This window comes from Anas platyrhynchos, chromosome 13 (genome assembly GCF_047663525.1).
Source record: "Anas platyrhynchos isolate ZD024472 breed Pekin duck chromosome 13, IASCAAS_PekinDuck_T2T, whole genome shotgun sequence".
NCBI classification, from domain to species: Eukaryota; Metazoa; Chordata; class Aves; order Anseriformes; family Anatidae; genus Anas; species Anas platyrhynchos.
The window spans coordinates 827,303-849,938 of NC_092599.1; the positions used below are offsets into that span (position 1 = coordinate 827,303).

Consider the following 22,636-nt stretch of genomic DNA (forward strand, 5'->3'; position numbering starts at 1 on the left):
CACCCGTTGTGGTTTCAGAGTGTTCACCGCCTCGCCGCCGTCCTGGGAAGCCGCGTGTGGCTGGCGCCGTGTCCCCGTCCCTCCGTGGCGTGTCCCCGCCTGGTGCCGGTGGCTCTGCCGAGCTCTGTGTCTCCTCCCTGGCCCCGTGCTCAGAGCTGGGCCTCGGGGCTGGGCAGGGGCCCCGTGGCCACCCGGCTGCTTCCCCTGCCCGTCCTGCAGGCAGGCCTGCTGGGGGTGACAGTGATGTACCTGGCGGTGGGGCGCTTGTTTAGATGAACCGCTGAGAGCACAGATGGACGCTTGCCTTTCAGCTCTGGACATATGGTGAAAATACACGGGGAAGGAGATGTAGGCCAATTAAAAAAACAAAAAAAAAAAACAAAAAAAAAACAACAAACACTGCAAACTCCACGTGGGTGTAAATTCACACATTCCCATGGATGTGGGAGGACCTCTGCTGATTTTCACCAGTATAGATGTACCCTGCATTCCTGAGCTCTCATTTCTTTATTTAAAATGCATTTTGGAAAAAAAAAAAAAAATAAAAAAAAAGGGCACACTCCCTGTTACTTGACCCAATCTTTGCCTTGACATTCCCTGCAGAAATTGAAATAAACCTGTTAATTAAAAGGCGCTGAACCGATGGCAGTTTAGGCTAAAGACCATGGTGCAGCAGAATGTGACCTGCTCAAGCCTGAGCCCCGAGCAGCCTCTGGGCACTGGGTGCAGACGCTGACACCCCCCCGAGCGCAGGGAGCCCCCCCGCTGCCCCTGCCCCTGTGAGCAGCTTTGTGCACGGGGCAGCCACGCAGCACAACCCTGCGGCACCCTCAGCATCAGCCGTGCCTCCCCCTGCTCACCCCGATGTATTTTGGGGGGGTTGTGACCGGACTGCCTGGTGCTGTGTGCGCATTTTCCCCAAACGCTTCACTCCCTAAGCCCCTCTAAGCAGGTTAGCGCATTAGCGCTCGCTCGTGTAGGAGAACGAGATTAGTGTTGCTCTTGAAATGGAGAGAATTGCTTTGGCAGCGAAGCGCTAGAGGAGTGGGGTTTGCTTTCCTCCTGAAAGCCAATTACGTGCTCAGTAATTATCCCCGGAGGGGCACAGGGGGACAGCAGGACGCGCTCCCGAGCCCTCCAGCCGCTGGTGCGGGGTGGGCACCCGGGGCGCTGTGAGGGGCCGCGGGCGGTGGGGCTGTGGCCGTGGGGCTGCTGCCTCCAGCACGGACACAGCCGAGGCCCGGTGCTGCCCGTCCCACGGCTCCGGGCCCCAAATCCCTTGGGGGGGGGGTGAGCTCGGGCACCGCCGCTGCCAGCCCCTGCCCAGCCCCGCGCCCCGCGCCCAGCAGGTGGCAGCGCGGCCTCGGGCTGGAGATGAAATCAGCCCCGGTAAGGATTTATTGAAGATCGGTCTGAGGCCAGGGGATGTGGCTGGCGGCCCCCTCCCTTCCCCGGGATGCTTCCCCGAGAGAAGCAGAGGGACCGTGGCAGCGGGCGCGGGCTGGGCGCTGTGGGGGTGCTGACGGTGCCAGGCAGGGAGCCAGCACAGATCCAGATCCTGCTCCTGCTCCCAAAACACAGCCTCCAGCAGGCCCCGGGGCAGGGCCGTCTCCTGGGCTGGCCTTCTGAAATACCTGAAATCCATCAGCACTCCCGGGCAGAGATCTGGGGCTGCTCTGAAGGGAAGTTGTTAAGGGAAGGCTGGGGAAGGGTGAGCAGGGGCTTGGTGTAAGCGCTGTGAGCTGTTGGGTCCTGCAGTGGGATGTGAAGCTAAAGCAGGGGAGCAAAAGCAGAAGAAAGGACAGCTCTGCACAGTGCGTTGGGTGGTGGGAGCAGCTGCCCAAGCAGCAGGACATAACACCAGGCCAGGCAGCACCCCATGTGTTTTTGCTCTCTCCTCCAGAGCGTGGTGTGAGCCCGCAGCCTTCCATCTCGAGCAAGGGCAGCTCCTGTCCTGTCTGGAAAAGGGCCATGTGCAGATGTGGGTGTGTGGGGAAAGGAGCCGAGCCTCCTGGAGGGGCTGTGTGGGGCTGTGCCCGCAGTGGGGGGCAGGAGCCTGGTGCCCCAAACCGCAGCATCGCCGTGTCCCCGGCCAGCAGTGCCTGTGTGGGCTTTGCTGTGACCGCCCGGCTTCCTGACCGTGCTGAGCAGGAGAAAGCAGACCCTGGAGCAGAGCTGTTCCTGCAGGTATGCTGGTGGTGAGCTTGTTTTCCTTGTTTTCTCCCCTGGCAGTTCACAAAGCAGAAAGGGTGCTGGAAGCCCAGGGAAGGACTTTGTATGGGTGGGAGGCGAGCACCTGCAAACCAGAGCATCGCTTTCAGACGGCATTTCAAGACCTGAAGTTGGTTGAATCACTGGGGACCATTAAGGAAGAACTCATGGTATTTTTGGGAACAAATCCTTCAATCTGTCTCTTGACTGAAGCTGGTGACACTTTTATCTGAGAGAGGTGAGGCTTCAGATAAAGTTTTCAAAGCACTTCACAAATGAATTACAACTGGTTTTGAAAGATGGGCGTTTTTATCTGCGTCGTGTTGCAGACCCATTCCGTGGCTCCCATTACTGCGATGTGTACAAACACCAGAGATTACTCCGGGCCCAAAGAGCCTACAGGCACCAAAGCAGAGGGAGGCAGCTTGTCCAGGGCCATGCGTGGTGACTCAGGCCCGCGGGCGTTAATATGATCAAGACTTGCAAGCTGAAAGTGATGGGGCAGAAACAGAGCTGTGAAGGAAGGGGGAGCTGCAGCAGCCAGGGTCGGGACAGCTCTGGGGGCAGGAGCTGCAGAGGAGGAAGCCTCTTCTGGTTCAGTACGCACGCTGTGTGCAGGAGGATGAACGGGGTCTGCGTGGATGGGGCGGTGCCGTGGCTGCCGGGGTGCAAGGCAGCAAACGTCCACAGTGGCCATGCTGCCAGGGCTGCTGCTCCCTGTGGGACATCCCGGTGACATCCCTGTCACATCCCCGTGGCACAGACACGGCCGCTGCTCGCAGGGGGGGAGCCTCAGCAGCACCACACCTCCCTTCACCGCTACACCACGAGCCCGCGCTGAAGCACTGGAACGAAACCTTGGCCTCCTCCAGTGATCTTTTGGATAATTAATTGCTGAGAAATGCTCTGAGGGTAATTTGGCTTTTATTTAGGTGGATCCAATCATTCAATATTTAGGTGGAGCCAGCAATCGTTCGCTGCATGTGCTTTAAAGACGCACCTAAGGGCAGCCTGTCAGTGGTAATGCTCATAGATAATGAATGAAAAGATGACACAGAAGTGAAATGGAGAAGAAATGTTGGCGGAAATTAGAGTGATTAATGCTGTGAACCTGGACTCAGAGTGCAGCAAGTGCTTTCAGTCTTGCTGACTGAATTAAATAAGCCAAATTAGTAATATTTTTAATTTTTTTCCTTCTGTTTAAAGACATCGAAGTGCTTTTAGCAAATGAGGTAAAGAGTTTCCATCTGCGTTTAGAGCAAAAATGGAGCAATGTGCTGTGCCACCTCCAGAGCATGCAGTGAGCTCGTGGCACAGGGCCATGCACCCCATCCTGCCCCCCCAGGACAGCTCTGTGGGTGCTGCTGGGGGTGGCCGCTACATGCAGGGCGGCGCGGTGCCGGGGGTGTTCACACTCAGTGGCTGTGCAGCCCCTGCAGGGTGGTGGGACACGATGGGCCGCCGGGGCTGTGTCCTGCCCACACCGCCCGGCTTTGCTGCCAGGCAGCTTGCTGTGTGTCGGCAGGGATCTGTGTCACTTGCACCCCCATCACTTGTGGTGGGAACTCACCTGTTTCTCCCTGATCCTTCCATGTGCAGCACACTTTGTTTGCGGCCCCCAGCAGTCCTCAGCATGGCGGGGTGGAGGCTGAGGCCGTCCTCTGTGCCATGCAGCCTGGGGACATTCCCTGGGGGCACACGTTCACCCCACTGCGGAGAGGGGAAAGGAGCTGACGGATGAGATTGACTCTTGAAACTGGCAGTGCGCTCTTCAGATAGCAAACTGCCCTGGGTTTGCCTGGAGACAGCTACTCAGTGTGGGGAAAACCTGGCACCAGCTCGCGCCGCTGTGGTTTGTGCTGGGTTTCAGCGTGTTCTTTTTTTGAGTTTTAATTGCTTTATTTTCTTCAAATGTCTCCCTCCCGCTCTGGTGCGTGACCAGAACGGCGTCTCCCCAGGCTGCCTCCTTTCCCTCTGCCCTCCAGCCTGCCTGGCCGCTGGGTCGGAGCTTCCCTGCTCCATCAGGGAACTCATCTGCTCCTCAGCTGGGCACTGCAGGGTGCACCCCGCTGCAAGGGAAAAGTAGGAGTTTTCCCCACTTTGGTTAAAATGAGAAAAGAGGAAAAAAAAAAAAAAAAGATTGTTAACACACCCCTACAGGCTCACTCTCTGTGGAGACATTGGAAACCAGTTTTTAGCAGGCTTTAGGGATTGCAGCGTTATCCATCTTCTGTAAATACTGCAGAGCTGTGGAGTTGGGAGCGTGTTTATGATTGCGGCTAGGGCTGAAAGACTCGTCAGCGCTGATGGCACGCGGAATCGCTTCACTGGGTACCCAGCTGGAAGACAGCAGCTGTCCAAGCTTTCTGCTCGGAGTTTTTACTGGGAGCGAAGCACAGGATATGGGATTTGCAGAAGTATTTAAACACACATCGAGGTAAGGGTAGCTGTTGGAGGTAAAACAGCATTGCTGCCTGCCATAAAGACACCTCCTCCCTCCCCAGAAATCTGAGCCCCAAGCTCAGAGTGCTTAAGCCATGGAGTGGCCACTGAAGCCATGGAGTTTGTGTCCTAGAATTGAAGCACCAGCACTGGAGCAAAACTTATTCCAGACCTTTCAATAATGCAGGTGGTCAGCATCCAAAGGCCAGGCACCCACTTGACTGCTGATTCTAACCCAGGCACCCACCTGGCTGCTAAATTCATGGGGACACCAGGCCTTGGGAGCAGCAGGGTGTGAGGGAAGCCGCAGCGGGAGTGGAGCTTATGGGATCAGCAGCCCTGCGTTTGCTCCGTGGCTTGCAAACAGCGCTCAGCATTTGGGGCAGCAGCAGGGTCAGGAGGGGAGAGGCGCTGTCTCGGGGTTTCTCTGAGCATTTTGCACTGCGGTGTGAGCTGGCTTGGGATGAGACCTGACGAGGTGCGAGCTGTCTCGAGGCCACGCACGCCGAGATGTGGCACAGCTGTGACGGAGCAGAGCCCCACGCCAGCCGTTTCCTCCGCAGTCCCAAGGCTCCGTGGCAACTGAAACAACCCAGGGCAGGCGTCACTCGGGGAGCCTCCAGGGTGAGACGTAGTCTTTTTTTTTTTAGGTAAAAATTTATTTATTTATTTATTTTTCAAGCCTTACATAAGTCAAAACATCTGCTAGTGCATGACTAATGCACCCCCTCCTCCCGCAGCGCGGTGACACAAGTTCACAGGAATTACATAAATGGCTGTTTCCTGTAAGAAGTTATAGGTTGTTCGTAGGTCTTTTGGGGACAAATCTCACATTCAACAGTCCATTAGCTTGCTTTGTTTACAAATAGCTCTGAACTGACCTGATTAATGCACTCTGCTGCCCAGCCTGCACTTCTGCGAGGAGGTGACGGGAAGGCAGGCCCTGCTGCTGCCTGAGGTGGGCCGGCAGGGCTGCGAGGCTGCTTCCCTTCACACCAACACCAGCCTACCTGGGACAACACACATTCCCCAGAGCATGGCCTGCGGGCAAGCAGCGGGTAGGGCTGTGCTGTGTGGGCATGGCAGTGCTGTGCTGGGGTGCGGGCATCCCGCTGAGCTGTGAGGCGCTGTGCCCCACGGGGGAGATGCTGGGTCTGGTGTTACTGGGCCCAGTGGGGCTTTCCCTGCCATAGTGGCTGCTTCTGGGCCCTGTGGTGCTCGTGGCCCTGCTGTGGCTGTGCTCTGAGTGCTCTGAGCGGGGTGCTGGGGAAGCAGGCCTTCACCGGCCGCCTCAGGGGCGCGGGGTGGCCGGGGGGAGATGATGTAGCTGCGGATTGCGTTGGTTTAGTTCAGGGATGTGCACTGGCGAGCACCCAGAAAGCTCTGCTACAGCTCATTTGCCTTCTGGAAAGAGCAAGGAAGTAATTTAAAGAACTGCCAGCCAAACCGGCCGTGAGACGTGATTTCATTCAGGCTGCATTCAGGCTGGTGGAGGGGCAGGAGGATGAGGAGGGTGCCGGGCTCTGTGGTGCTGGTGCCCCACCTGCCCCCACCATGTCCTGCCCAAGCGCTGCCGCTGCCCTCCTGGGTGCCGTGGGGTGGAGGGGACTGACTGCTGTGCTGGGTGTTAACCTGCATCTCACTGGGCTTTCCTCCTTGTTTCCCAGAGCAGATGCCACAGTTCTGGTCGTTCTGGGCCAGACCTTTGTTTAGATGAGTGCAGTTCACGTGCCGATGGCAGAAGGGTCGACTTTGGGACCTTTCAGAAGAATGGGCTTTAACCGCTGAGTGTTGTGTCCTCCTGCAGGGCTCAGCTCACCGAGGTGTGGGTCTGGCCGTCCCAACCCCCCAGCACCTTCAATATGGGGCAGGCCCACAGGCTGCCCACAGCCCCGACACGTTCTCGACAGGACGTGAAGCTCTGGAGCCGAGCCGCGGGCCCTCGTGGCTTTGTTGGCCAGATGGAGGGAGAAAACCAGAACCAGATGTTGCAGAGAATCCTGGCTGTTGTCAGCTTTGCTCTCCCCCATGAGGAGCAGCCCAGCCGGGCCTGCGGTGCGTGAGGGAGCTGCAGATCCGCAATGGCTGGCCCCGGCCGCCTCAGACGCCTGCTGGTGTAGCTCTGCGCGGCGAGTGGAGCCGGGGGCTTTGCAGGATCTCCTCCTTGGATGTATGTTTTAGGGTGACTTTGAGAAAGCATGAGTGGAGGCAAATTTCTGCATAAATGTCGTGGAATTACACTTACTGTCTTTGAATATCAATCCCTGGGGATACTGATCCTCAGAACAAGGCAGCACTTTTGTAGTTTAATGTAAAGCTTTTCCTATGCAATGTGGTTTCATAAAAAATTTGGATCTTGGAGGCTTGAGGACTGCTATTGCTTCATGAAGTTAAGACGGGTCTGCTTAGAGTTTGGCTTTGCGGCACATCAGTGGTTTGGCCAAGTGGTGTTCTGTTTACAGAGGGAGATCGGAGTCATAGCAAGAGCACAGCATTTGGAGAGAGTTACCAAAGCTGGAGCAAAACTGGAGGTGGAAAGTTACACCTTGAGAATCCAGGGCTAATGCCCTAAAAAGCCTTTCTCCTTTGGAAGTAGATAGGTCCTTAGCTCTTACATCCAACCCTCAGTTTCCTTTATAATGTATTTCTGCTCTACAGATTTCTGTGGCTTTTTTTTTTTTTTTTTTTGTCCCCATTATATCTTGGGATATTTTCCAAGTTGCTTCCTCATCAGACTTTTAAATTGTTTTTACTATATTAGCTGACAAATACAGGCAAACTTGAAGGTTTGACTTTTTTAGAATTTTAAGTCTTGTAATTTTTTAGTGAAAGCTGTAGAGTAATTCCCAAATTGTCTGGATAAAAACTAAATATAATTTTATGGGAGTGACATTTTCAGGGGGATTAGAAGATTGAAGATAATTGAGAAAATGTTTTCAAATTGCAACATTCAGTCTCTGCACAAAGCACTATCAGATTTAGAGTCTGCTTCTTGGAGCTTTGATTACCTCAAATAGCATTTTTCTTCAGGAGAAAAAAAAAAGGTTTCAGCAAGGCCTTTGTGGACGCCAGCGGGGGGATGTCAGTGGGCGACGGCGGCGGTTCGGGGCTGGGGCAGCAGCGAGGGCCCCTTGGTGGAAGCTGGAAATCCTCAGCTGATGATGGGCAGCGTGGCTCTCAGAGCCCTCCTGCACCAAGGAAGGGCCGTGGGATGTAAGCTGCCGCCTGCAGAGATCTGCACGGTGCTAAATCCACCCTGTGCAAGGACTCCATCTCCCATTTCCTCAGCGTTAACTTAATCTAGACTTTTCTTCATTTTCCTTTAGTGCTTACCTCCTGTCATCTCTTTTATCCTGTTAGATGTTTGCCAGAGAACTGTGCTTTACTCAAAATGAAATCGTAGTAGTAGAAAAACCAGAGTCACCCCCGCTGCTGTTCTCTTTCAGTGCAGGGCAGTAGGCAATATTGTTTGCTAGGCTCCAGTAGTTTGGCTTTTAGTCTGTTTTGCAGTTATTCACCTGCATTTCTCAGTTCCTGACTGCTGTCAGTTTGCTGATGCATGGGAAGAGAAGCTCCAGTGGTGAGGCGGATTAATGACAACAAATTATGCAATCTAGAAAATGTGTCAGCCACTGAGTGCAGGATGTCTGGTGGGCGGAAAATCTCATTACTGATCCAAGGAGAATGGCCAGACACCATTTCATTCAAAATAAAAATGTGCAAATTAGCCACAGTGAAAGGCCAAGCTGTCTGAAACCCGAGCTGTTTATATTTTATTGCAGATATGAAAGCTGAACCCATTTGATCATAAAAGATGTCACATCCTGGGGACTGGTCCTGGACGATGGCCTTACTTTTCCAATGGGAAATTCCTGCTTGTGGCTGCGAGATCTGACCGTAGGGTGCACCAGGCTGAGCATTCTCCAGGTACGAGCAGCCCTCCTCTGCCAGGCTGCCTCGGCTGGACCCCCGGGGGTCCAGCAGCAGCACGAGGAGCTCTGCTGCAGAAGGCAATGCAGAAATTTTCCCAGATATTGGTCATAATTCTTCTCCTCCAAAGCTGAAGCTGATGGACTGGTTGAAGCCACCCATCTTGTCCTCGTTTCTGTGGACTCTGGCACTGGCAGTGACCCTGGTATAATTTAGAGCTGGCATTTAGGGTACTCACTGAAGAAGTATTTGGAAAAAAAAAAAAAAAAAGAAAGTGGGTTTTCTGGGCTTGGTTCTTTTTAGCATGTCATAAATTCACTCAGAAACAGTTTTTATTAGCCCCAAATTAGTTGTAAGATCATCTCAATCACCCAGACATTGGTTGGGGAAAAGGGGGGAGGGGGGAAGGGGAAATAAATGATCCGTGCCTGTGATGCCTGCTTGTGCAGGGTTTGAGAGGCTTTGCGCAGGTGCTGGCAGCTGTGCCTGGCTCCCAGCCCTGCCGAGGGGTTTCTCCTCTCCTCCTGGGGCACCCCCGCTCTTTGTGCCTGAGCTCCTTCTGAAAATTCTCCAAATAGGTATTTTCCCCCATAACTGCACATTGAATTCCCATTGAATCGGCACCTGGAAGCAGTCCTGGACTCGTAGATCTACCACGTGCAGGAAGTTTTCTGTGCAGGCTGAGTGACTGACATTTATTTATCATCCCGAAAGCAGCTCGCTTGTTCACTGCACGTACCACAAAGTGGCCTGAGCTGTTTTTTTCTCCAGGTGCTCTGGTTATAAATTGCTCTTTTTCCCCCTGTTCAGTTTCACTGCTAATATATAAATCTGGGCAGAGAAGGGCTAAGTTGTCTGGGAGCCAAAACTGCCTGCTCGTAGTTCTCGTGTTCTAGCTATTTTACAACCCCTTTATTTGATGAGCAGCAGTTAACCCAGTAAAATGCAGAGATAAATGCATTGTAGATGACATATACAGCTGCATTAGGAGCAGCAAGAGCCTTTGCTGAGGCACAGTAAGCAAAGCTGGGATTCAGGGAACCATATCTTCAGTAGCTGCTGGAGACTCATCAGCATCTTGGCGAGACGATGCTGGAAGCGCTGGGGACTGCTGGTGTTTGCTAACTAGCGGGCTTGCCGGGGACAGATCCCTGCTGCTGGCAGCGTGGGCTGTCAGGAGGGGCACGAGAGATTCATGTCCTTGGGGAACTCCAGGCAGAAAGTCCATAATGAGCTGTGCTTTTCGTGGGGAAAATTGTGTTCCTAATTAAAGTCAGAGAGTGCTTCAGGGGGTAAGAGCCCGGTGAAAAGATAGTCATCATCTTGCACTTCGTAGTAATCAATGGTGGGAAAATAAACATGTGATGGAGCAGCAGCAGGTTGAGGATTGATGACTTATTCACTTATTCATGTGGTAAGTGGCCTCACGGCCACCTCCTTCCTGCTGAGGGGCAGGGGAGGGCAAAGGTGTCTGGGCTGCTTGTTCTGCAGCAGCCCCCTGCTTGCTGCCGTGCATGGCTGCTGTTTCTGTGCTGTTCTTTTAAACACTGAAATTGCCTTGAATGAATTTCATGACTTCTGCTACACTTCTGTCCAGGTGTGTGAATGAAGTTGGGGAAGGTCCTTCAGTACGCAGAAGCGCTGCTCAGACACGATCAACACCTAACTGCAAAAGTTTGGGACTGCCCAAGAAGGCGAGATTTTGGAAGTGGAGCAGGAAATAAAGGTCTCCCCTTCTGGTACGTTAATCCGATACAGCATTTGGGACATTTTCTTGTCTCCCTCTGGACCACTGTATTTAGGCTACCTTGAGACTGAGGCAGGTGAGCGGCTGCTCTGCTCTGCCACGAGCCCTGCTGTGGTTTCAAGGCAGCGTGGGTGCTTGGGGTCTGCTGCAAGTAGGCAAAATAGGGATGGACCAGAGAGAGCTGTGCTGCCCCTGCACTGCGAATGCTGAGAGGGGTTGATATTCAGGAATGGGAAGACGTTGATGCAATAAGAAAGAAAGGCAGCAGCAGAATGAACAAAGCACGATCTTCAGCAAAAGGAGAAAGTCCCAGGGATGAGTGTTTCAGTGGCTAATCAACAGATGCATGGGACCAGAGGCAAGGAATAATTTGTATCCAAACTGTGCTTGTGCCAAGTCCTTTGGCTGAAAAAGGCTAAATCTATGCAGGAAAGCTGAAATGTCAACTGAGAAATGCTTCAATTAACATACAGATGTTTTTATCTTCGTATTTTATTTATTTATTTTGCCCATTTTTCCTCTGCATGAGCATGCAAAACGTTTTTTCCTATTTGGTAGCTACTGTCTGTTACCTTAATCGCAGCTCTCTCTGGGGTTGAATACAGAGCACCGAGCGTTATGTGCACACAGAGACATGTAACAGTTCCTAGGAAATCACCGAAAGAAATTTAGTACTGGAAAGTTAAGTAAGCTCATGCTGAGAGCCAAAGGGTCTTAGCTCTGCCTTTCCTGGTGTTTGGATGCTAACTGTGAGGTCTTTCTGCTAGTACTGTTTCTCAAAAGCATGCAGTAATCCTTGCTTTTCTATAAGTAAGTAGCTAAATTATTTTTGTTCGGTTCTTTTTTTTTTTTTGGGGGGGGGGGGAAGGAATTGCACCTAGGCTGGGAACTAAGCAGCTAAAATTATGCTCTTAAAAAGCTGGTAAAGCAATGAGCTGCTGGAGATGATCAACTGAAGATGAAAAAAGGAAAAAAGTGCTACCAAGGGGTCTAGCTCTGTACGCAGCTTATCAGGTCCGTGGTTGTTGTACTGCAGTAACTTGGAGCTGGTGAGATTCCTTGCGATTTTCATAACCTTCATTGGATCAGAATCAGTGTCTAAGGGGAGGTAACTGTGTGCTCAGACAACGGCTCGCTAACGTCAATGAGCATCTGCTGCGGCAGAAGACCAAAATCAGCAAGGGCTCGCTGCTGGCTGGTCTGTTATTTGAATTCCCACCCGTCCCTGCAGTCAGAGCTGTGACAGGTTAGTGTGCTGCCGGCTCTGTCCCCGAGCTGGCTGTTCCACACTCACTGGCATTTCATGCTGCCCTTTGGCCAGACCCATCTAGGTCAGCGTTGGTTTATTACCAAATGCCCGGAGTGACTTTACTCACTGTGTCTATCTCATAACAGTTCAAGAGAAACTTTAAATATTATTTCTGGCTGCTCCGGACGCTAACTCTAACAGCTTTGCAATGGAAGTTTCCACGCAGCTCTTCAGAGCTGTGACATTTTTTCCACTGATTTACATTGGCCCAGTCCCACTGAAGGAGGCGAACAGTTACATAAAGGAAGAAAGGATTTCATTTATGCTTTCGAGGCATTTCTGTGTGAAATGACCAGATATTCTTGGCCCTGTGGCGTGGATAAATAGCAGTGAAATGGAGCTGAATGCAGCTCAGCGTGGTGCTACCTGCCAGTGTAACCTCTGCCGAGGGGGAGAAGGGATCTTTTGACACGTGGGCAGTGAATGCTGCAACAAATAAGAGGTGCTCCCCTGATGTCTTTGGGCTTGAAATGCACTGACCAAAACTCTCTGCACTGCTCCACCCGCGCTGGTGCAATTTGCTTGCCAAGGAAGTGGTGGTGGGAATTGTCATTAAACTGGAGGCTTTTAGTGAATGGCAGGAAGAAAAAAATAGCACCTCTGAATCAGACTGGACTGTCTTTGAATCACCAAGTGCTTTATAAATGCTCACAAAAACAGCAAACAAACATTTTAAGGCTGACTAAGCATCCCCTTCTTAACGCCACTTTGATACTGTTCCCACTGTGAAATCAAAAGGTGGAGCTGTGCCGGACCTCTCCCTCGAGGAGCAGTGATGGCACCTGGGTGGCAAGCACAGCTCCTGCCTCCGGCCCCGTCTGTGTCCCCTGCTGCGTGTCCGTGCGGCTTTCACCCCTGCAGCGTGTGCTGCTGCCAACAGGTCTATGTAATAATTGCTTCCACGTGTGGAAATGGTGTCCCTGCACAGCTGCTCGGGAAGGAAGGGCGCTGTGTCCCCGCAGCAGCTGAGAGGACAGCCTGTGGTGGGCACGGGAGCGATCCCCACGAGAGGCGCATCCATCGCTGCAGCTCCTGACCTTTCTCGAGCCCTGCCCGGCTGTCTGCTCCCCCACCTCCCCGGTAACCCCGTCAGCTCTTCTGGGCATGGGCACGCTGCTGTCCTGTTCCACAAGGGCTGAGAGGGGGAATTCACCATCGCATTATGGTTTAATATTGGGAGCAGGAGGTGCTGGGGCTGGCAGGGGTGCCCAAGGTGCCCACACTGCCTGCAGCTCTGGCTCCTGGCTGGCAAGGGCAGCACAGAAACGCAGAGAAGAGGAAAGGGGCTGGAGTGCACAGGTGTCGTGTGGTGTCAGTTCGAAATGTCACCCATTGATCTGTAAACTGCCACAAAAGATGAATTGCAGTTTAAATTGGATTTTGTAAAAGCAGCCATAAAACATCTTGCCTTGCGATGCCATCTCCTTTATAAGGTGCCTCATTGTGCAAAATGGCCCTGACGCTGCCTGCTTCGGACCAGGCTGTGTATGGCTGCCCACCGGGGATTCTTCTGGTTGCTCGCAGTACTCCGTCCTGCCCAGGTCAGAGTGCTCCATGAAGCAATGGGGAGGCAGAACACCCCGTGTCAGCATGTGAACGCCAAAAGACTCAGGGCTGCACCAAAAGACGCATGCAGATGGCTGGGGTGCAGCCTGCAGAACGGAGGGACTTTTGGTCACGCTCCATACCCAACCTCACAGCGCCAAACGTGTAGGGCAGCAGCATTCCCTGACAGGCACTGCAAGGAAGCAAATAATTAGCATTCACAAAGTCTAACTTTCCATTCTGCCCCATTAATTGAAAGCTTAATTACACCATTTAGACAACGTGGGATCAATCACAGGACTGGGCTGCAGCAGTAGCTTAGCCAGCAGAACAGCCCCTTCTCTGTCTCTGCCACACCAGAAGCTTGTTTGGTCAATATTCCCTTCGCCAAGCTTGCAATATGGGAATAATCAAGCTATTTAATCAGTGGTTAAAGGCTGTAAACATTTCATGAAAAGGCTTGTAATTTTTGGTCTGATATATTATCTCATTACAAACCTTCTATTCACTTCAGAAGGAATTTAATCTATCGCTTGCTTAAACGAAGGAGGTCCACAGTTGAGAAATGACCATGTTAAAAGGGAAAAAGGAGTGCCAGCAGTGAATGAAGTCACTGGCAGATCGGGAGCCCTGCGGTGTCCTGCCAGAACACAGCCCTGCCTCCCATGGGCGTGCGGCCAGGGCAGGTCCATGTGGAGCTGCCCGCACTTCATCTGCGGGTGTGCGCCCGGGAGCAGCTTTTTGGCCAGTCGCCTCTCCCCGGCTGCACCCCCAGCGGTCAGGAGATGCCTTTCCAGCACGTCTGGCAGCCGGTATCGCTGCTGGGAAGGTCGTCCCTGGGGCAGTGTCCCGAGTTTCCCCGTGTGCTGCGGGGATGCTGCAGGCAGGGTGGCGGTTTCCAGCCCACACCGCTGCCTCTGTGGGTGCAGCACAAGCAGGGAGGGGGCACATCGCCACGGCTGGGATGTGCTCGTCCTGTGGCATTGTGCAAAGTCCCTGCTCTCCTAGGAGTGACCCGTGTGGGGCTTTCTGCAGAGCTCGAGGCCCTTCTAAGCGTAGTGCATTTCATGCCCTTTGCTGCTGCTGCTAGTGCTGTTAACTGGAAATGGTTCCCAGCCTCTTTCGCGTGGAGTCCTTCCCTGATGAGCTTCTACCTCCACAAAATTCATTCTCCTGCTTTTTCACCAGCCTTGAACCCGGCCGGTGGTGCCTCCAACCAGTATTCTTCCCTGGGTGAAAAGCACTACGGGAGCTCATTTGCTGTGTGCTGAGGACAAAGCTTCTCAAGTTCATGGTAAGATAATCAACCTTGGGTTTTGCTATTTATGTATTTACTTTTTTTTTTTTTTTTTGGCTTTGCTTTCTTTACATTAAAAAGATTGAGCAGGGTCTCTTACAACAATGTAAGCACATTTCATTCCATGCTGTTTTTCATCACATGCTGTTCTCAGCTAAAACACCAGTAATTAAATGGCAGAGCTGCTGGACGGCGAGTCCTTACGGTGCTGGCAGGCCAGGCGGTGCTGCAGTGCCCACGCTGCCCAACATCACTCGTGTTCCTGCCATCCATCTGCTGGGGGGCTGAGCGCTGAGCACTGCTTGGCTTCGCTGGGTGACTGACCAAGGCTGCTCCAGGTACTGAAAAAGTCTCACCTCCTTGCAATGAAGACTCCTTGAAGCAGAAATGTTAAAATTTCCTCAGCCTCCTGTCTCTGGAAAGGATATGATAGAAAACAATTTTGCATAATCTTGTTTGACTAATGCTATTAGTTTGAATGAGCCATTTCACACTGCGCCTTGAAGGAAGAAGGCAACAAAGGAGAAAATTTCCCACTTCTGGTAGCTCATTCTGTCTCAAAAAAGAGAAATTTGGCAAAAGTACTAGACATTTGCTAGGAATTAGATATTGACAGTGAGTATAGGAATGTCCCAGATTTCCTGCCTATAAAAACAGAAAATGCTGTCTCTGTTTAAGGAATATTAAGAAGATATACACATCGTATTAACGTAGTCCTTCAAATATTTATGTCCCGGTCTTACAGATGTTAACACGTTGTAGTCTTGAGCAGATCCTGTGGAGGTCACAGAAAGGTGTTTGTACTCCTCCAAGAACTGTGTCTGGAGAGCCCAGCATCTCTGCTTTTGTGGGAGTTAAGTTCTTAAAGCATCACAGGCCAGGCCCTAAATTTTTATGTCCTAACACTGAGTACCCTATTGTGGTATTTAAAAGCATAGATAAAGGTTTAGCTTTGTAAAATGATACCATATTTCCAGGATGAACTTTTTAGTAAAGTAATTTATGTGTCTCACATAAATTCTTTTCTTCAGCTTCGTGCCCGAGAATTCTGTCTGCATTTTTTATAGTCAATAGAAGTTCTTAACTAACGGTCTGGGTGATAGTGACAATTAGTGGAAGATTAAGGCAGCCAAACTGAGTACACTCCAGAGAGACTTTGGATCCCAGCTTTACACACTTCTTTCCATATGAAACTTTAAACATCAGACTGTTAAGAGGCACTGGTACTGCGCTTCCAAAGGGGGGTGTCTGGAACAGAAGTGCAGCTCTCCCGACTGGAGTTACTCTGCTAATTCCCTCTGATTCTGACATTGTAGAGTGAGTAGGTAGGTGCTCTTTTTTTCTTAAAATGCTTGCACATAGCATGGATAGAGCAGGGGAAAATGAGGCCGTATTAGAAGGGCTGATTTAGAAGGAAATAGATTGCAGACTCCTGAAAAAAACATGCTTAGTGTTACGGGTTACTAATGTAATAAATGTCACAGGGAGGTTAGGTTTTACTTGAAGCATAAAAGTAGGGTAGAAATGCCTTGTTGGACATCGAACCTCCAGTAGTGCTTCTGAACTATGGCATTTGTATTTAAATCTGTGTTCAGTCCTTTGTGACTTGCTACATGACAAAGGTTGTTTGTATTGATTAAATACATGGATTTGTATCTCCTAATCTCAATTGCTTACAAGAGTTTGCGAGTAGAAACAGGACAAATATAAATTACTGATGTGTTCAGATGGTATTGTATTGTTTTTTATCTAAAAGTTTTTATCACAAAAAGATGACGTTTGTTCACATGCTAGCTATCACCTAAGTCACTTTGGAGACTAAAAATTAAGGTCACACCACGGTGCTAAGCCTTCCAATACACCCGTGACTAACGGGTATGTTACAGGCTGTGTCTCTGCTGTGTTTCCGTGGGCTCTTGACAGATGCTGTGCATTCAGTGTACTCCGGGAAATCGGAGGAGTGCTGGGTCTCAGCGACGTTTCTGGGCCAGACCTTTTCTTGGCTAACTTGCATTGTCTGATGAGGTGTTCACGCTATCTGCAGTGGAAGATGATAGATTTGAAATGCTGTTATTTTGCTTGGCGTGGCGCATATTTCATTGAGACTGTTATTGAAAGAATTGCTCTGTTGAGGACATCGTATAGTGCTCTCTCAAGAGTTAGTACTTCACGATGGGATTTTTTTGTTCTAAAATTCTCAACATCAGTCTGGTTGAAATCAATAAATTACTGCCAACTCTGACAAAAGTGCAGAGTTGGGACAGTGTTTAATGTTTTTGAACAATCACACTCAGGCTCTTCTCTGTAGTTGGGAATGATGTGATGAGAAACTTTCCACTACTTTAAATGTTAAGGAATCTCTGAGAGTATTTAAAAACATTCAGCTGCAAATGTTCCATGGTTTGGGTGGTTTCTTGGAGTACAGCATGTTCTTCTTCAGATTTTCATCCAATCTACATGCTTGTGTCCCAGACTTGTCTCCATGGTTCATTTGTGTCTCTATCATAAAGCACGCGAAGTGAGTGACACATGCATATGAGGCAGATCTTTGTGGAGTGTTTCATTTTAGGAGTGATCTGCTAAAGGCAGCTGAACACAAGCTGTTTGTCCATCACAAGACGCATAAAATCAACAGGTCTGCTGGCAGCCTTGATGCAGGAACACGATTTGGGAACAAGCACTTTGAAAATACTGAAGTTGTGTGTATCCAGCTGGGGTCTATGTAAAACTCCAGTATTTTCTTTGTCTCAACAGTATGTATCAACCTGAGTAGCTTTTGGAGATTTGCTTAATGTCAGGCTCCTCCACCTCTTCCTAAGTTTTCTGTATGTTTCTGCCTGCTGGCAGAAAAGCAGGCTGGCACGTACTGGTATTTTAGTTCAAGTGAACATTGCGAGGAGTTGGGGGGAGGGTCTGTGTTCTCTGTTTTGGTCTTGCAAGTATAATAATTTCTTGTCACTTGGTAGTTCAGCAACATTAAGCGTTGTTTAATTCCGCTCACCACGGTGCCAGTAAAGCAGCGGGAGGTTTCCTGTGGAGGACCATTACTGCCGTCATCACGTAGGCGGCCTCGGCTCCCTTCTGCTGCCAGCACCCCGCGTGCTCAGGCCGGCCCTCAGAGATCCGAATCGCACCCAGACAGCGCGGGTTGCTTTGCAGTTTTATCCTACGTGACTTGGGCAACGTGCGAGGTTCTCATGAACTCCTGGACAGTTATTCCACCTTCAGGAAGCACTTCAGGAGTGCTCAGAGGCGATCACTGTGACCTGCCATTTTTTGTTTTTTTCACCCATGACATTTATTGTGATTAGGCTGTGTTCTGTGGTGCCCTCTGTGTGTAGACAGAGTGCCCGTGCCTCACACAGCGGTGCTGTGGCGATGCCCACACACAGCCTGAACCGGGGCAGGGTCACAGCGCCCCGCTCGGGGGGGACCCCGGGGCTCTCCCAGCGGGGCCCCACACCCCCCATGTCAGGCCGTGTGCCGGGGAGCGCCGTCCAAGCGCCCCGTGGCCGTTCTTTGCCCAGACGCTGCCGACCCCAACCCGAGGCGTTTGAAGCGGCCGCCCCGCGGGGCCCCTCCCGCGGCGGGCCCGGCCTCCAGCTCCCGGCCTCCAACTCCCGGCAGCCGCCGCTGGCGGAAGCGCGGCCCCACGGCAGCGCGGGGGATTCGGACTGGGGCCGGGGCAGGGCCGGGCCGGGCCGTGCTGTGCCGCCATGGCGCTGCCGCTGCCTGAGGCGCCGTGGCCGGCGAGCCTCACCCCGCTGAAGGTGCTGAAGGGGCAGGGCGGGCGGGATGGCGGCGGGCGGGCTCGGCAGGGCCCGGCGCGGCGGGGGGGGCCCGGGCCGGGGCTGGCGGTGCCGTTGGTTGGCAGCGAGCCCTGAGCCCCGCGTCTCGTTGCAGGCGGTGGACGAGCTGCTGCGCTGCGGGATCTGCTTCGACTACTTCAGCATCGCCATGATCATCCCGCAGTGCTCGCACAACTGTAAGTACGGCCCGGCCCGGCAGTGCTGGCACGGCTGTAAGGATGGAGCCCAGCAGCTGGCGGTGGCGGCCTGTGGCTCGTCCCCTCCGTGTCACCGCGCTGCTGCCTCCTGCCCCATTACACACAGAGCAGGATGGCTGTGACAGGCACAAATCCTGGCGTTCTGACTGCTCTGAAGCCTGGCTTGGTGCTCAGCTGGCAGCTCCGGTCAAACAGGGCCGGCTAGGCACATGGAAGTGTTGTGTGGTGTGGCCTTCATCTCTCCCAGCAGATCCAGGACTGGAGAGCGATCCTGTGGGCCTTACAGGCTGGCAAAATGCTCTTGGGCCTTATCCGGATGACAAAAAGCTGTTGGAAAATCTCCTCATCAAAATTTCTCTCTTTTAGCATGAAACAGACCAGCCATCATACGGCTGTTTGTTATATACAGGTGTGCAGTGCAGACGTTACTGATCCCATATGTCCTTTACAAAATGTGCAGCTCGCCTGATTGCGTGTGGCCAGCAAGGATGTTTCCCTTGTGGCACTGCAGAGGGGCAATTTGGGACAAAAGCTGTGAAGAGGCCACCAATTTCTCTACATTGGTTATTGCTGCAGCTGCCTTCTGACAATACAAACACTTCCTGTCTGCATTGATGCACTTAAACGCCACCTTTTCCTAAAGTCCTTCACATAAATATCTTTAATAAGATCATAAGGGCAGAGCAAAGACAGAGCCGTATGACAGAGAGCATGAAGTGTTACGTGATAAAATTTCCCGTGCTGCTCTGCCTGCCTCAGGCTGATACCTGCTGGAACACGCTAGCAAAGTGGGGTGCTGCAAGTCAGCTTAGGGAAAGGCACACTGCCTTTTCTCTCATTAAAATAAATACTTATAATTGATTTGTTTGGAAACAGCAGCACTCCCCCTTCCTGATGTCAAGGAGAACAAGGTGGTCAGGCAGCGACATTTACTTTAGTTTGACAAAGCTCTAGCTGTTGAAAATGGACTATTTGTGGTGGGGAGCACTGGAAATGCTCTACAGCAACTGGTGTTATGCCCTGCCTGTGACGCAGCTTGGTTCAAAAGCCTGTAATTCAAAAGAATGATGGAAGTGCTCCCTCACTAGTCCTTTGGGGGAGCAGTGCAATGTGCTGCTGGGGACTGGCGAATGTGCCTCGTTACCCCTTAGCAGTGGCACCAGGCTGAGGTTGTCTTGCCCTGCTTTAATGAAACAAAAATGCACTTCTGCTCTTGCCAGTAGGACTGATATTACATGTTGAAAGATGCTTGCATAAAGATCGCCATCTAGCAAACCTGTCCATATTTTATTCCCTGGAAAATGGTGTATTTTCAGTATTGGTGTGTTGTGGAATATTCTTGCATATGCTGAATAAAAAGGAAAATATAATAACAAGCATGTGTTGAAAGGAGGCCTGTTTAAAAATGATGTTTTTTGTTTTTCTAGATTGTTCCCTTTGCATACGCAAGTTTTTGTCCTACAAAACTCAGTGTCCAACATGCTGTGTGGTAAGTGTTTTTTTTCTGTTTTTGTTGTTGTTTCTTTTTTGACCAATCTTGGGATCTTTTCCCTTTGGACTATGCTAAATAATTAATTGTGGTCATATATTACCACCTTTCCTTTCAGTAAGCAGCTATTTAGCCAAATTGTGGTGCTCTTATACCTGAAACTCTTCTATTTCAGAGATACTTTTATGTCAGCATAGGCAGAAATACCTGTAGCATCAAAACTCAGTTTTGGCTCAGAACTGAGTATAAAATCTGTCATGAAACGTTTAGTATTGCCTCCTGATTTGTTAAAATAAGCCAGCATTTAAAATGTGAGCGCTGAAATTGAAGCACTTGCATTTTCCATGTTTGGGTGTCCTCACTTCCAGTTCCAAGGCACCCTTAGAAGTGCCCACAGACCACCTAGTGACGGAACGCACTGACTGGACGGTGTGGCTTTTTGGGGAGGAGAGAGCTATGTTTCACAGCCAGGAGAGGAGGCGTTTTCTATGAAAATTAGGTTAAATGTGAGAAGCGCTAGTGACAGGTTTGGCCTGCTCTGCAGGTAGGTTATTATTACCATCTGACTTGAAGGCCTTTTCTGATTAAGGAGCACAGAATACAATTTATTCTAGGCCTTAATCTAGCTTTTCATCTTAAGCCAACTGGGTTTTATTGAATTCCTAAAAATGATAGGCTGCCTGAAAACAATGAATGGTGCTTCAAGAGTATTGGCAAAATAGAAGTAATTTTCTTTTTTGTTGCTAAAGCATGAAAAGACTAGACTTTTCAAGATTGGAAAACAGATCTATCTGTAGCGTTGTCAGTTCTTAAAACAAGTGCAGACTGATGTATTTTTCTGAGAGTACATTTTACCAATGCCTTCTTAAAAATCACAGGGATTGATGTGAGCAAGACTCATAAAATTTTTTTATGACAAAAGAATAGATAAAACCAGAGAGATAAAAATCAGAAATCATTTTAAAAGAATGAATCAAATGCGTAATGCCTCTCATAATTCATATTTTTATTCCATTTTCACTACCAAGATTAGCGTTTTCCTTCATCTGGTTTCATTCCTTGTTGCTGAAGGTTCCTTTCACATTCATGGGATCCCTGTTGTGTTTTCCAAAGTGATTAGAACTGCACTACGAGAAAGCATTGATGGAGACTGGGCACACTGGATTTTGTTCTTTTAGCTTCATGCTTTATTTTTGCATATTGGTGATCATGTTGCAGACTTACAGTGCTCTGGCAGTTATTTTAGAAGTTTTTCAGAAAAAATGCTTATGCTTTATGCATCTTTATTCACATAGCAATTTTGGTGGTTGAAGCATTGATTCACAAAACAAATTATTGGTCACTTGAACACTTTGCGGGTATTGCTGTTTTTACTGTATTTGATTGTTCCTTTTTTTCCCTTTTCTTTCTTTCTTCTTCTTTTTTTTCTTAATAGGCAGTCTCAGAATCTGACCTGAAAAATAACCGGACGTTAGATGAACTAGTAAAGAGCTTTAATTCTGCAAGGTATTGTGTAATTTTATGAATGCTTTACTCTGGTTTGGCAGTTTGAGGGGCAGATGCGACTGAATTTGTTTGTATTAATTCGGATTTTGTGCGATATTCAGTGTCTGCTTGAATGACTGACTTGAATGAGTGACTTGAATGCTACAAGTCTGTGTTAACTGTATGAGACACAAAAGATGTGACCATATAATGTGTTTTGAAAACATGTATAATTAAATTGTATAGTGAAAAATCAAGTGAAGTGGTATAAAGACATTATCTTAAGATTTGTTGTCAGATTTTTTTTGGTAGATCATCTTTACAATTAAGGCAGGTGACTGTATTTGGCAACTTTATTTATTTTAAGTGTCATCCAAAATGATGTAAAGATCTGTGTGATAATCTTTGTGACATACTAACTAATGAAATCCATTCATCCTGATAACCAGCTGTAGGCTTACATTTTATTTTTGACTTCCTTAGTTCCTTTGCTTAAGGCCATTGCCTCCTGAAATCTCTGGGAACTTTTTGTGGTGTTCTTTATTTTCTTTTTTAATTTAATTTGCCAGTAAGACCCTTAAGATACATGCCTGAAAGTACTTGGTAGAAGAGTTTCAGCCTTGCAGTGATGGTTCAGGTACTTGTAGTGACCTGCCACTTGCCAGTGGAGGTTTCCTGCCTCTCGTCACCAAGGCAGGAGTCCATGTGGGTGAGCAGAGTGAGGAGAAGTGTGAGGAGTGAGCAAAAAAAACCCAGCGTTGGAGAAATGTCAGATGAATGGTTGCACGTCTGGAAAATTCCTGCAGTTTTTCAGCTGAAGGTTACGGTCCTCTCAGGTGCTGTGTGGAGTCTGTGTAAGCACATTTCACTTTTGTTTCAGGTTAGTTGCTTTGTTAGTTACAGTCTCACCTGGCTTGTAGGAAGACGAGCAGATGCTGGGAGTTATCTTCTGTGGTGAAAATACCGGTTATAAAGATTTCCTTGGAAGAGCCTTCCTAAATGTGCATAGGAAATTCTGAACAGAATGATTTTGTCCGGTGATAGTGGTCAGCTTGCGAGGGAATTCTCTTGGTGCAGTCATTGGATAAGAAAAATGTACGTGTTGAGGGACAACACATGGGAATGTTCCTGGATTAGAGAAGTAACGGAATATTGTACTTTCACCTACCTTTCCG

At 49.9% G+C, this 22,636-nt stretch overlaps 1 protein-coding gene across 4 annotated transcripts in view; it reads left to right on the forward strand.

The window, feature by feature from the left end:
- The first annotated feature begins 5,571 nt into the window (after positions 1–5,571).
- Positions 5,572–22,636, forward strand: part of RAD18 (RAD18 E3 ubiquitin protein ligase) — a 55,454-nt gene continuing 38,389 nt past the window's right edge. Inside the window, exons 1-7 of one of the 4 annotated variants that reach the window (XM_072044616.1) lie at positions 5,572–5,711; positions 8,436–8,580; positions 10,181–10,322; positions 14,373–14,478; positions 18,385–18,466; positions 19,915–19,976; positions 21,412–21,482. In XM_072044616.1, the coding sequence (XP_071900717.1) occupies positions 14,476–14,478; positions 18,385–18,466; positions 19,915–19,976; positions 21,412–21,482 (218 nt within the window). In that variant the 5' untranslated portion in view covers positions 5,572–5,711; positions 8,436–8,580; positions 10,181–10,322; positions 14,373–14,475. Of the gene's footprint in view, positions 5,712–8,435; positions 8,581–10,180; positions 10,323–14,114; positions 14,479–17,519; positions 18,252–18,384; positions 18,467–19,914; positions 19,977–21,411; positions 21,483–22,636 lie in introns of those variants that run through there. The other 3 variants (XM_072044617.1, XM_072044615.1, XM_038185995.2) reach the window with 3 other exon arrangements.